General features: G+C 40.4%; 1 protein-coding gene across 1 annotated transcript in view; it reads left to right on the top strand.

The window, feature by feature from the left end:
- Positions 1-15130, top strand: part of ap4e1 (adaptor related protein complex 4 subunit epsilon 1) — a 52806-nt gene that overhangs the window by 7855 nt on the left and 29821 nt on the right. Inside the window, exons 5-10 of the mRNA XM_067971441.1 lie at positions 7380-7501; positions 8738-8897; positions 9564-9730; positions 13170-13243; positions 14482-14604; positions 14697-14806. Of these exons, the coding sequence (XP_067827542.1) occupies positions 7380-7501; positions 8738-8897; positions 9564-9730; positions 13170-13243; positions 14482-14604; positions 14697-14806 (756 nt within the window). The remainder of the gene's footprint in view (positions 1-7379; positions 7502-8737; positions 8898-9563; positions 9731-13169; positions 13244-14481; positions 14605-14696; positions 14807-15130) is intronic.

Here is a 15130-nt window from a genome sequence, read left to right as displayed (position 1 = left end):
TCATTGAAAATCCAAAACCAGTTCTAATTATTCTGTGCTGATTGTAAGGCTACTTGAATCGTGACTCACTTTTCATGTTTATGAGTGAGTCAGTGCAACTAGTTCTAGCACACAATTCTCAAACAGTTAAAAACAGCAAAACCCAAAACAAGATACACCTAAGCTTGGAACTCAACAGAAGTGAAGGTGAGATAGGTTAACTCTACAAGTACTATGTACTTGATAGTGGCAAAAATAAATCAAACTAAAGTGCAAAAAAAACAGGAACAGGTCACTCAGTTCTCTCACCTTTGTTGCTAGTGAGATGAGAGTGACTGCCTGTGATATCAAGGCAGTATTTGACTGAGTGTGGCATCAAGGAGCCCTAGTAAAATTGAAGTCAAGGGGAATCAGGGGGAAAACTCTCCATTGGCTGGAGTCATACCTAGCACAATGGAAGATGGTAGTGGTTGTTAGAGGCCAATCATCTCAGCACGGACATTGCTGCAGGTGTTCCTCAGGGCAGTGTCCTAGGCCCAACCACCTTCAGCTGCGTAACCAATAACCTTCCCTCCATCATAAGGTCAGAAGTGGGGATGTTCGCTGATGATTGCACGGTGTCCAGTTCCATTCGCAACCCCTCAGGTAATGAAGCGGTCCGTGCCCGTATGCAGCAAGACCTGGACAACATCCAGGCTCGGGGTGGGGTAAGTGGCAAGCAACATTCGCGCCAGACTAGTACCAGGCAATGATCATTTCCAACAAGAGAGAGTCTAACCACCTCCCCTTGACCTTCAGCGGCATTACCATCGCCGAATCCCCCACCATCAACATCCTGGGGGTCATCATTGACCAGAAACTTAACTGGACCAGCCACATAAATACTGTGGCTACAAGAGCAGGTCAGAGGCTGGGTGTTCTGCGGCGAGTGACTCACCTCCTGACTCCCCAAGGCTTTTCCACCATCTACAAGGCACAAATCAGGAGTGTGATGGAATACTCTCCACTTGCCTAGATGAGTGCAGCTCCAACAACACTCAAGAAGCTCGTCACCGTCCAGGACAAAGCAGCCCGCTTGATTGGCACCCCATCCACCACCTTAAACATTCACTCCCTCCACCACTGGCGCACAGTGGCTGCAGTGTGTACCATCTACAAGATGCAGCAACTCGCCAAGGCTTCTTTGACAGCACCTCCCAAGCCTGCAACCTCTGCTATCTAGAAGGATAAGGGCAGCAGGCACATGGGAACACCACCACCTGCACGTTCCCCTCCATGTCACACACCACCCTGACTTGGAAATATATTGCCGTTCCTTCATCGTTCCTGGGTCAAAATCCTGGAACTCCCTACCTGACATCACTGGGGCGGTTACCTTCACCACACGGATGTAGCGGTTCAAGAAGGTGACTCACCACCACCTTCTTGAGGGCAATTAGGGATGGGCAATAAATGCTGTCCTTGCCAGCAACACCCACATCCCATGAATGAATAAAAAAAATCCTCTTTAATTTTCTGTTCAAGAAATGTTTCATCGATTTGTTGAATATTGCTTGTTGCAGTGAACTTGAATCAATGGGCTGTACATGCTGTAATCCTAACTTTGTTTTCCCAGTCTGGATGCTAGAGAAAATGATTTAATAGATTATTATAATGTTTTGGGACAAGGGTGAGTTCGAGCAAACTATATCTAAATTCTTTGGTGATCAACCGAAGATGCCAAAGTACTGTGCTTTTCTGTTGCAGAACATGTTTGTTTTAAAGCTGGAGTCCGTGCTCAGTCCTTAAACATTACCAAAGTTTATTGAATTATTTTTCCAACTCTTAAATTGAGAAAACAAATTCAGTGCATATAAAAAAAAATGCTGTGATTCCAGCATTGTACAACCATCTGCTCACGATCACTGCAACCTGTTTATTTTTCACGCAAAACCCATTTTGGAAAAATTGGAGATGAACACTTTTTTAAAAATAAAAATGTCCATCAGATGAAGTCACAGCATAGCGGGCTTCTGCCTGTACATTCTTTAAAGGAGTCGGACTGTGTGTGAAAATCACCTGGCACGCCTGTTTGTCAAGCTGCCTGATGCTTCCAGTATTTGGTAATGGGAGTGTGCAATGATGAGTTGTAACGGTTATCAGACCTGCAAATCTGATGACAGATTTGAGGAGATCTTAGGGAAGTTTATAAAGAGAAGATTGTTACTGTGAATCTGCAAGTAAAATTGTGTATCAAGAGTATATGAAGTCTGTCAGCTTTAATGAGTAATTGTACTTTGCATCTTTGTTTTTATATTTGCAGTTTAAGTAATGTGATCATTAGTTTTTTAATAAAGTATTAAACCTTTTGTTTCATTCCATAACATACTGGTTCTTTGTTTGTAATGCTAAAGACATCAGCATCACCCAGGCATTGGGAGAAGATCTCCCCTGTAAGCTATTTGTTATAAAATTATAAACATGTTTACTATTTTGATATATATATCGTGCACAGAGGAAATCTTTCCCCTTTTATTAATAGACCTGAAATTAAATTTCAAAAACAAATTCAAATGAATGAGCTTCTAAAAGTATTCCCACTACAGTTACAGTTGTTACTCATTGTTCCCATTTGAAATTGAATTACTTTACTAAGAATTTTATCTGGCAGTTAGGAATTTTATTTATTGTAAACAAAATAGAATTTTTGTACATTTGTGATCAGCCGAAAAATCTCTTGAGTGTTGCAGGGAAACATTAGTATTAGTGCATCAACATGCTGCACCTTAGGGTGAGGGGATGTATGTTCACCTGTATGGTTCTTTGTGATGAGTTATCACTTTCATCCAGAACATCAGGGGAGGCTCTGAATGGAGGCGAAGGACTTCTTGAGACAATCCAAGGAAGGAAATGTTTGAAGAAAATGAGTGTGCATTGCCTCTTGCCCACATGCATTGCCTTCTTGGCCCTCTTAGCAGTCAATTAGAGTGGCAGAGATCTAAGAGTGTGCCTCCTCCTCATCCTCCTGATTGGGGAGTTTTGCAAAGATGCCAGGGGAGAGAAAACGGATATATAAAATTTTTTAAAAGTGCTCTTAATTCTCAGTTCTGTTACAAATTTCCATTTCACATTGGACAGCAGCTGTGATCTCTTGGTCCAAATGAAACCCAAACTAATTTCAATTGCAAACATTAATGATTGCATAGACACAGTGGGGATAATTTTGACTTTGTGCAATAGTGTAAAATGGGCAGTATTAATTCAGCCATTCATTATTCACCTCTCCCGATTTTCATTTCAATTGACACCAATGGAAGTGGAAATCGGGAGAGATTTATAACAGGTGGCTGAAACTATATCGCCCGTTTTACACTATCACCCAAAGTTTAAAATTACCCCCAGTGAATTTCACATGGCAATTCCAATGAACTATCCAAGAGATTGATCCCTCATAAATCTGCTCTATGAGGCCACACAAAAAGACTGACTGTAGAGGACAACATTGTGCGATAGGGTATTAGATTTGTAATGCACTGCATCCAGTTATTTGGAGTGCTCTGGAGGTAGTGCATTTGGGGAAATAAGCAATTGGTCAACCAGTAGCTGTTGATGAGTTAAATTGGTTGGGAAATATAGATGTGTTTCATAAAATATAGTTTGAACAATTGAAAGTTGAATAATTAATAATGCCTGGTACCATTGTAGATGGTTCAATTTTATATGTTTTACAAAAGTGATAGTCAGAATAAATTATTAATATATTCAGAATAAATTATTTATTAGAGTTGGAGTATTGAATTTATCAAGTTGATGTATGTGTCCAGGCAAGGTAATTTGAAATTCTTTTAAATCTTTTGTATTCATACGTTAAACACTAGTTCATTATACGTCTAGAATATTAATGTAGGAATAATGTGCTTTGTACATCAATGCAATGATGAACATTTGCTTTACAGCAGTACTTATTGGCATTTGAAGTGCTGCTGCTTTTGTTCACTTTCATGTTGCCTGCACAGTGTTCCATAAGTGGCAAAACACCATTTAGATGCATATGATCCATTTCCTGTCAAGATCAAGTTTAAAACCTATCTCTTCATCCATGTTTTTTGTCACATCGCCTCCCCCCCCCAATATCTCCTCCTTAGGTTTGGCGTCAATTACTGTCTGATTGTGCTTCTGTGAAGTGCCTTGAGATGTATTTCCAATGTTAAAGGCGCTATAAAAATGCAAGTTATTGTAATCTTCAGGTGAAATGGTGTTCAGGGATGGGAGATAATTGGACTAAGGCACGTATACGTAATTCGGTCCCTATTTAAAAGTCATGCCTTCTTATTTTATATATTTTTTTATTCGTTCACGGGATGTGGGCGTCGCTGGCAAGGCCGGCATTTATTGCCCATCCCTAATTGCCCTCGAGAAGGTGGTGGTGAGCCGCCTTCTTGAACCGCTGCAGTCCGTGTGGTGACGGTTCTCCCACAGTGCTGTTAGGAAGGGAGTTCCAGGATTTTGACCCAGCGACGATGAAGGAACGGCGATATATTTCCAAGTCGGGATGGTGTGTGACTTGGAGGGGAACGTGCAGGTGGTGTTGTTCCCATGCGCCTGCTGCCCTTGTCCTTCTAGGTGGTAGAGGTCGCGGGTTTGGGAGGTGCTGTCGAAGAAGCCTTGGCGAGTTGCTGCAGTGCATCCTGTGGATGGTGCACACTGCAGCCACAGTGCGCCGGTGGTGAAGGGAGTGAATGTTTAGGGTGGTGGATGGGGTGCCAATCAAGCGGGCTGCTTTATCTTGGATGGTGTCGAGCTTCTTGAGTGTTGTTGGAGCTGCACTCATCCAAGCAAGTGGAGAGTATTCCATCACACTCCTGACTTGTGCCTTGTAGATGGTGGAAAGGCTTTGGGGAGTCAGGAGGTGAGTCACTCGCCGCAGAATACCCAGCCTCTGACCTGCTCTTGTAGCCACAGTATTTATATGGCTGGTCCAGTTAAGTTTCTGGTCAATGGTGACCCCCAGGATGTTGATGGTGGGGGATTCGGCGATGGTAATGCCGTTGAATGTCAAGGGGAGGTGGTTAGACTCTCTCTTGTTGGAGATGGTCATTGCCTGGCACTTATCTGGCGCGAATGTTACTTGCCACTTATCAGCCCAAGCCTGGATGTTGTCCAGGTCTTGCTGCATGCAGGCTCGGACTGCTTCATTATCTGAGGGGTTGCGAATGGAACTGAACACTGTGCAGTCATCAGTGAACATCCCCATTTCTGACCTTATGATGGAGGGAAGGTCATTGATGAAGCAGCTGAAGATGGTTGGGCCTAGGACACTGCCCTGAGGAACTCCTGCAGCAATGTCCTGGGGCTGAGATGATTGGCCTCCAACAACCACTACCAATGGCAATATTTACAGTAGTTTGGGAAGCAGAGTTGGCTGGAGTGTAGGGGTTTTTTCTGCAGGCTGAGGAGCTAGGAGTTGCAAAACAGGGATGCTACAATCTCGCCATTGACAGGAGGGTGTTATAGGAATATAGTCCAAGTGCAGAACACATTAACTCCCAGCTTAATGTGACATGATTAAAAGATGAGTCACTAGATATTATTGATCTTGTAACGTCAGAATAGCTTAATTTTTCACACTTATGCAAGATAAATGTACAAAATGTCATTTAAAAAAGATTACCGCATCAAATAATATTAAAAATGACAAATTTGCATAGGCAGTTTTCAGTATGAATGTGGCATAGAAATTTATAATGGAAAAGTTGACAGTGTGACAAAAATATGACACCAGGAAGTAAGATTTTGTTCATAGAATGCATTTGGATTCAAGATTTTTAATATTATTTGATGTGGTAATCTTTTTTAAATGACATTTTGTATATTTATCTTGCGTAAGTGTGAAAAATTAAGCTATACTGACGTTACAAGATCAATAATATCTATAGTGACTCATCTTTTAATTGTGTCACATTTAGCTGGGAGTTGATGTGTTCTGCACTTGGACTATATTCCTGTTCTCAATTTAAACAAAAAAGCTTATCTTTTGGTGTTTCGATGGAAAATAAAATTTACCTTTCTTGAGATCTTGGTGCTGCCACAGTGGCATAGTAAGTTTAAAAAGTTAACTATGCTATACTCACCAGAAATTCCCAGCTTCAATTGCTGGTCTGTGCTGGTTTAATTATCTTGCCCAGGGCAGCAGTTAGGGGGCTAATCCCAGTTGTTATCCAGTCGCTCTTCCTGGAAGTGCATGTATTTAACTGTTGAGTGAGGCTAGGGTGTGACTTGGCTATGATCTTTCCATAGTTGAATAGCTTGCTGTTACTCATTCACACATGAAGAATGGCCATTTGAACGAAATACTGGGTCTTCCAGTGCCTGCAGAACTGTATCTCATTACACATCCACTCCTTCAGGAGAAGAGTAAATTGGGGAGAAACTGTATTGATTCGAAATCAAATGCACAAATTTTATACATTTACTTGAAATATTGAACCAATTGATCGTGTACATACCAAGTCTTTATGAATTGAGTTGCAGTGGTTATATAATTTTATTTTGAATGCTTTACTTGAAGGGAAATGTTGGTTTTGCTCAGTGTAGCTGGCAGGGCTAAAATAAAATTGGTTTCTGTAGTATGAATTCTACTAAATACACTAACTCTTACCATATCACTTAAACAGAAACTTCATACGGTTGTCTTATGAGGAAAGATTGAACAGGTTGGGTCTATGTTCATTGGAGTTTAGAAGAATGAGAGGAGACCTTATTGAAACATAAAAGATTCTGAGGGGACTCGATAGGGTAGATGCTGAGAGGATGTTACCCGTCATGGGGGAATCTAAAACTACGGGGCATAGTCTCAGAATAAGGGGTCGCCCGTTTAAGATGGAAATGAGGAGGAATTTCTTCTCCCAGGGGGTCGTGATTCTTTGGAATTCTTTACCCCAAAAAGCTGTGGAGGCCGAGTCATTGAATACATTCAAGGCTGAGTTAGACAAATTTTTGATCAGTAAGGGAGTCAAAGGATAAGGGGAAAAGGTGGGAAAGTGGAGTTGAGGTAAAAATCAGATCAGCCATGATCTCAATGAATGGTGGAGCAGGCTCGAGGGGCCGAATGGCCTACTCCTGCTCCTATCTGTTATGGTCTTATGTGTAATAAATGTCACTTTAAGGGTAAGAAAAACGAAACATTGCTTTCTAGGCACTCTGGATAAACCATTTCTGCATTAGAAGTAACGTAATGCCGAATAATTTATTCTCTGTACAGTGTTGTGAGGTTGAATAATAAATAAAACTCTTCTGATGTACAAGTGTAAGTTAATGCAACATGTCTGTCTGTGGGAATGAGACGGTCTAGCCCTTGCATATGTAACTCTGACTTGTAATACAATTGACTTTAATTCTGAAAACTCTTGTTCTAATTGCAGGATCTGCAGAGCATTAATCTTCTCGAGGTTTGCATGGCTCTGACTGTTGCCAGCCAGCTTTTTCCACCAGATATGATCCCTGCAGTTCTTCCTTTGGTTGAAGAGAAGCTTCAGCACTCTAAGTAAGGCAATATAAAGGAAGATTATTATAAAGTGGCAACATTCAGTATGTAATTTTTACGGCAAGTCATACACATGTTTCATAACCTGAATGCAGCCAGGATTTCATTGCAAGTCAAGTGTTTTACTGGATTCACTAAAATTTTCACTGGGACGGGAGACCGATTCCCACTATTTATAATGAAATGGTAAATGCATTCTTAATGCACAGACTTACCATTTTGCTATAAATAGGTAACAAAAGAAATCTTCCTTGCACCCTCCCTCCCCAAAGAAAAATCCCAAACACTTAATGGGTGGAAACTGCACGATTCTCACACTGGATAACGTGGAGCAGCCTTCAGCATCCTGACCTGCAAATGCAATCCAACGGATGTCATTGTGACTCTACAGTAGGGCTTTCTCTATTGTCTGAGCACAGTAATGTAATTCAAGCAAAAGAAAAATTGCCTGTCTAAAGTTATCTGGCTTAAAATTAGAACATACTGTAAATGAACTAACTTGGAAGGAATAGAACATCTGAAAAGAGTGTGTAAAAATCTTTTCATTCTATAATCACCTATACCCGAGAATGTGATATTCTATTAGGAATCCAATTAGTTTTCCCTAATAGTGTGTGTGTATGCCTCATAAGGAATTCGTATAGTATTAAGGTGCTTCTATACTAAGTTTAGAGGGGTGTTAATGCTGTTGGTTCCTGACATGCATCTCATGCTACTGGTGGAATCCTGACACCGAGGAAGACCTTTTTTTTTACTGTGTCCTCTTGTTAGCCAGATTTGCACTAATATCCCACCACTGCTGGTATAAAGGCAGCTTTAGAGTTCAGTAAAGTATTGGGTGTGATACATTTGCAGCTTTCACTTACCCCTCCTTCCTGTTAAAACAAAAACGCTGAAGTTTGATAATTGTTCACTATTTGCGTTCTAATGCACATAGAACGGGATTTGTGTCTCAATAGACTTGATCCAGATCAAACATATATGTGTGTTTTGCATTTGATAGTAATTAAAGGGATCAGACTTTTTTTTTAAAAATAAAAGATTAATAACGTCAATAATTCACTCATGTGGAGACCACTGACATTGTTTTGAAGTGTGCCCTGTAGATAAATTCATCTTGTGCCTTTTTTGACTAAATAGCAGCAATCCTTTTTCTCCTAGCTTCCTGTTCAATTTGTTGAGGACAGTTCCCTGATAACAATGTGTTCTAAAAACAAAAATATTACTTCTTTATAGGGAAATAATAAGAAGAAAAGCAGTTCTTGCCCTGTACAAGTTTTATCTTATTGCTCCAAATCAAGTTCAACACATTCATGACAAGTTTAGGAAAGCACTATGCGACAGGGACCCAGGAGTCATGGCTGCCTCCCTTCACATCTACCTACTGCTGATTAAGGTACCATGCTATGACAAGTAGTGAGAAAATGAGCTATTTCCTTATGTTGGTATTTTTCTTCCCTCTCCTCCTAAGGGCAGTATTGCTAAAACTCATGATCCATTTGCAAGTTTTTTTTTAATGCTAACAATTCACACAGGAACTTTGAATGTAGAATGTTACATTTAAATTTCTTGAATATAAAGAAAAACATTTTAAACAATTCTAGCAAATAGTTAAATTAGTAATGCTGTTAAGGTGCTGACTCTGAGGTATGGTATCGCAGCCACGAGCAATGTTCTTCACATGAACTTAGGCAGCAAATGTTGACAGACCAATTGACTGCAGTTGGTATTACAGCTGAGCCTGATTCATCATCACCTGACGTGCATAAAGCTGCATTTTCTAATAGGAGTCACTGGATAGCATTCGGGAATGGGATCCCTCTTGATTTTCCCCTCATACCTCACAGTCCAATGGCCCTGAGACCAATTATAACAATCTAGTTAGAGTGGCTAACTCAGCACAGACTAGGACCTCTCTGCTTTGTATGGCTTAGAGCCACACCAAGCAGTGCTCCCTCGGCCAGCAGGGAAGGAGTGATGAATAAGCGAACTTTTTGAAAGAGTTGTGCTTGTTTTTAAGCCTTAGAGGAATGAAACTAATAGTTTAACTCCTGTATTCTAGGAAAATCCAGATGGCTATAAAGATTTAACCGAGAGCTTTATAACAATTCTCAAGCAAGTGGTTGGAGGAAAACTTGCAGTAGATTTCAACTACCACAGTGTACCAGCACCTTGGCTACAGATACAGCTGCTGAGAATTTTGAGATTACTGGGAAAGGATGATCAGATGTAAGTTGTTCTTCACTTAGTTTTCCTTTTAAAGTTCAAAGGTTAATATTGCCATACTTAGGAATGAAACTATTAATAGGAAATCTACCATTGGAAATGCTCTGTTCTTTGGGAGAAATGGTATGCGTTTGTTACAGGCTGAGAGGTTACAGCACCACCTTTGGAGCAAGTAAGAATAACAAGCATTACCATTACAGAATTACCCATTGATTTCAATGTGCTGGGGTGTTATTGCTACCAACGCAAGGATTTTAATTTATTACAAAGCTAGTCTCCCATGATGTTGTATGCAGGAAGTCAAAACCAAGTGTAGTCTTCAGCTGAAATCAGGGAGAGACCAAGGGATATTTGGGTAATTTGTGCAAATGTAATTTGGTCCCCATTTTAAAGTCATACATTCTGTCTTTATTTATGTCTTTATTTCCATTTCCTATGTCCATATTTATAATGGTAACTGCCTCTTTAAAGTTATCATGCTGTAATCACACCCTCTCTCTCCCCCAGCAGTGGTGCTGCAGTAACTCCACTGAGGGGAGGTGTGACAAGTTCACATTGGCAACTTCCATTATAAATGTGGACATAGGAATTGAGAATGGAAAAATTGACAAGAAGTGAGTCCAGGTGAGATTTTTAATATACAGACAAATGTAGACATGGATAATTTAAAGCGTAGAAATTTCTGTTCACTATGTTACTACTTTCCCCTTTTAAAGTGCACAACATGTAATTTCCGCAATTTCATTTTTTATTGTGGGTTAACTTTGAAGTGCCAGCCTTGGCTTGTGGAAATTATGTGTCATGCACTTTAAGAAGGGAAAGCAATACTAAGGGACTGCTACACAACACTAGCACAAAGGAAGATGGTACTGGTTGTTGGAGGCCAATCTTCTCAGCCCCAGGACATTGCTGCAGGAGTTCCTCAGGGCAGTGTCCTAGGCCCAACCATCTTCAGCTGCTTCATCAATGACCTTCCCTCCATCATAAGGTCAGAAATGGGGATGTTCGCTGATGATTACACAGTGTTCAGTTCCATTCGCAACCCCTCAAATAATGAAGCAGTCCGAGCCCGCATGCAGCAAGACCTGGACAACATCCAGGCTTGGGCTGATAAGTGGCAAGTAACATTCACGCCAGACAAGTGCCAGGCAATGACCATCTCCAACAAGAGAGAGTCTAACCACCTCCCCTTCACATTCAACGCCATTACCATCACCGAATCCCCCACCATCAACATCCTGGGGGTCACCATTGACCAGAAACTGAACTGGACCAGCCATATAAATACTGTGGCTACAAGAGCAGGTCAGAAGCTGGGTATTCTGTGGCGAGTGACTCACCTGCTGACTCCCCAAAGCCTTTCCACCATCTACAAGGCACAAGTCAGGAGTGTGATGGAATACTCTCCACTTGCCTGGATGAGTGCAGCTCCAACAACACTCAAGAAGCTCGACACCATCCAGGACAAAGCAGCCAGCTTGATTGGCACCCCATCCACCACCCTAAACATTCACTCCCTTCACCACCGGCGCACAGTGGCTGCAGTATGTACCATCCACAGGATGCACTGCAGCAACTCGCCAAGGCTTCTTCGACAGCACCTCCCAAACCCGCAATCTCTACCACCTAGAAGGACAAGAGCAGCAGGCACGTGGGAACAACATCACCTGCACGTTCCCCTCCAAGTCACACACCATCCCGACTTGGAAATATATCGCCGTTCCTTCATCGTCGCTGGGTCAAAATCCTGGAACTCCCTTCCTAACAGCACTGTGGGAGAACCTTCACCACACAGATTGCAGTGGTTCAAGAAGGCGGCTCCCCACCACCTTCTCGAGCAATTAGGGATGGATAACAAATGCTGACCTCGCCAGCGATGCCCACATCCCATGAACGAATAAAAAAAAAATACTACAACAGTGACTACACTTCAAAAAGTACTTCATTGGCTGTGAAACAATTTGGGTCATAGTGAGGTTGTGAAAGGTGCTTTATAAATACCAATTCTTTCTTTAGTAAGGCATTTTAATTGCTGTGCATCATATGTTTTATTTGAAAGTAATTTTTGAATCCTTCGACTTAAAAGTTTGCTGGTCAGGTTGGTTATATAAATAATGTATCTATTTTGTTACAGCAAAGTATACAACTGCTCAGTTACATGGAGTTTAAAGTTAAATGCAGAATACATATGTTAGTGTTGCTGGTTGACTTATAACTAAAACTTCCAGGTCTTTTTAAAGTTTAAGAATTTGTAAATCTTTCATGTGCTTACATGTAAAACTAGAAGCAAGTATTTAATAGAATGCAAAACTGTTCAGCCTGTGTGCAGATTCAACTAGTGGTTTTAACTAGCTGGTTGGGGTTTATCTAAGGACACATTTTTGTTTTAAAAATCTACGGTAGCATTTACAAATCTCCAAATTTATGAAAAAGGTTTCTCATAAAATATTGGCTAGATGTAGTTCAGAAACAATACAGTTCGCTTCCAATTGATACATTAATTCAGCTCCTGGACTGGCAAGAAAATGTAAAATTTGCATTCACCCGATGGTTTAATAGCCACGTGCACCACAAAAGCAATACAGAGAAGAAAGTACAAGAAATTCCTATCTTTGGTTCTTGATAGCCCACCGACACTTACTTTCCAGGCTTTACTGTGAGGAATGGTCACTAAGGTGAGGTACTGGAGAGCTGCCTGCACTTGTGGAACTGTACCCCAGTAAAAGGCAGCATCTTCAGTAGGGAAGATAATTAGAGGGGGAAATTGCCGAAAAGAAGGGTACCTTGAATGGATTACAACAATTCAGCTAATCAGCAATTCAGCTGTTAGAAATTAGATTCTTAGCTGTCAGCTTTGACTCAGTGGTAGCATTCTTACCTCTTGAGTTGGAAGGTCATACATTCAAGTCCCACTGCAGTGATTTCAGCACACACTCTAGACTGATACTTCAGTGCAGTACTGAGGGAGCACTGCACTGTCAGAGGTTCCACCTTTTGGATGAGATGTTAAACTGAGGCCCCATCTGCCCCCTTGGGTGGATGTAAAAGATCCCATGGCAATATTTGCTGAAGAGCAGGGGAGTTTTCCTGGTGTATTGACCAATATTTATCCCTCACCTAACATCACTAAAACAATTTATCTGGCCATTTACCTCATTGCTGTTTGTGGGACCCTGTTGTGCGCAAATTGAGTGCCACGTTTGCCTATATTAAAACAATGACTAAATTTCAAAAGTATTTAATTAGCTGTGAAGTGCTTTGGGACATCCTGAACTTGTGAAAGGTGCTATATAAATGCAAGTTTTTATTCCATTTTTGTTTCTATTTTTCTTTTTTCTTTCATGTATTTAACATTTCTAAATAATAATTAAGTTCACCATGATACTTCATTAATCTGAATCTCTAATCTCTGTGCAATGTGATATTTTTCTTTTTGGTACAGAACAAGTGAGCTAATGTATGATGTTTTGGATGAGTCTTTGCGAAGAGCTGAGATCAACCACAACATAACTTATGGTATGTAACAGTCTACGGCTGGGTTTAGTCCTGTAAGTCTATGTCAAAGAGCAGATTCCATATAGATTGTGTCTCAAACTAGGAAATAGTGAATGGTTAACTAAAAGCCTCTGAAATGGTTTCATTTTCCAATGAACATAATTCCATCACACAAAATTCTTCAAGTGGAACAACATATTGTAATCACAGATTGCAGCATATCCCTAATCCACTAACCTTAAATCTCCCAAACTGCTCTATTGATTGTGCCCCAGATGGTGAAGTGCTCTGGTGCTGCAGAGCATGTTATCCAGTGGCCCGATTGGTTTGAATACGAACCATGGCGGTGATTTAAATTTAGTCCTTTTTGTTGGGAGTTCAGCGTTTTCTTTCTGGAGTTATTTTTGATCATCAAAGATGCAATTGTCCTAATTTTCTGTATATTGTAAGTGAAATGTCACGACTGGAAAATGGGATGCAGCCTTCTGCTGTTTTACAGTTTTTTTAACAATTAAATAGTTCCGTCAGTACTCTTAACCTGAGTTTTGATCAATAATGGATGCAAGCTGTTTCAGTATTCAAAGCAAGATTGGATTACTGTATCAAATTGCTTACAGGTACTGGGGTTATCATTTACAATCAAGCTGCAATGGCAGCTGTAGTTTAAGAGCCCACTGTAATGGTTGGGGCAGCGTCGATTGGGCTTTACTCTGCAACCCATTTGCATTATACCTGACCGAGTGCTTGACACTATTGCTGTGTAACAAACGTGGAAATTGTTGTCTATAGCATTGACATCCCTTTTATTGAGCGCAAAAAACGCTTCATTTTTTCCCCAAGTATTGTATTACCAATTTTATGACTTGGGATGTGAAATTCTATTGAATGGTGACAGAAAATGAAGCGTTATCTGTTTTTTGTTCCACAGCGGGTCATCGGAAAAGTCACAGCCTGCTAGATATATCACACTAACATCCTAGTCTTAATTGAGACTTCCCACATTCATGTCTCTTTTGAATCCTCGTAACCTGCCTGCTGACCAAGATCGCTAATATACCTGAGCCGGACTCAAACAATAGTCGATTCTTTGAAAAACTTCCATTTCTTTACATTTTTTTATTACAAATGTATTATCAGTATTTTTCCTATTTCCTCATCGCTACAATACAGAGCAACAGTTCTGTAGATTTGCATCAACAGTAAATGTTTCTGTAACTTCCTTATTGTATCATGTTTTATTTTAATATTGTGTTTTTCAGCAATTTTGTTTGAGTGTATTCAAACAGTATATACTATTCATCCAAAGTCAGATTTGTTGGAGAAGGCAGCAAAGTGTAATGGAAAGTTTATCTTGTCACCCAAAAACAACCTGAAATATTTGGGTAAGGATAGTATATGAAATGACTGGTCATATTTTTATTTTACATGATACTGTATATGTTGAAAAGTGAACCATTGCATTTTAATGTTCCAGGGTTAAAAGCCCTCACATTTGTAATCCAGCAAGATTTGAATCTAGTTCTTCAGCACCAAATGACAATAATTGAGTGCCTGGATCACCCTGACCCGATTATAAAGCGAGAGGTAAGAGTTGTTTTGACTGCGGTTGTTTGCGTATTAAGGCTAATGAAATGGAGGAATTGTTAATGTTCCAAACACTGAATTGGTGACGCATTGAACACATTATTCACCAGTACGTAATTTAAAATTTTCTTTGCGTTTTTTCTAAATTCAATAAGTAAGAGTTGCCATAGGCTCCAAACAAAGGTTGAAGATTGATTCTGGGATGTGGAAAGTGCATGTGAGCCTTGGACGGTTAATCCTTCCCAATCTGATTGTACAGCTTGTTTAAATGATTCCTGATTTCAGTCATACTGTCTTGCTGTTTTAATGTCATCTGAGTTGTGC

Source organism: Heptranchias perlo, chromosome 34, assembly GCF_035084215.1.
Source record: "Heptranchias perlo isolate sHepPer1 chromosome 34, sHepPer1.hap1, whole genome shotgun sequence".
In the NCBI taxonomy this organism is placed as follows: Eukaryota; Metazoa; Chordata; class Chondrichthyes; order Hexanchiformes; family Hexanchidae; genus Heptranchias; species Heptranchias perlo.
The sequence above is the reverse complement of the archived record's forward strand: the minus strand, read 5'-3'. Positions and strand labels throughout refer to the sequence as shown.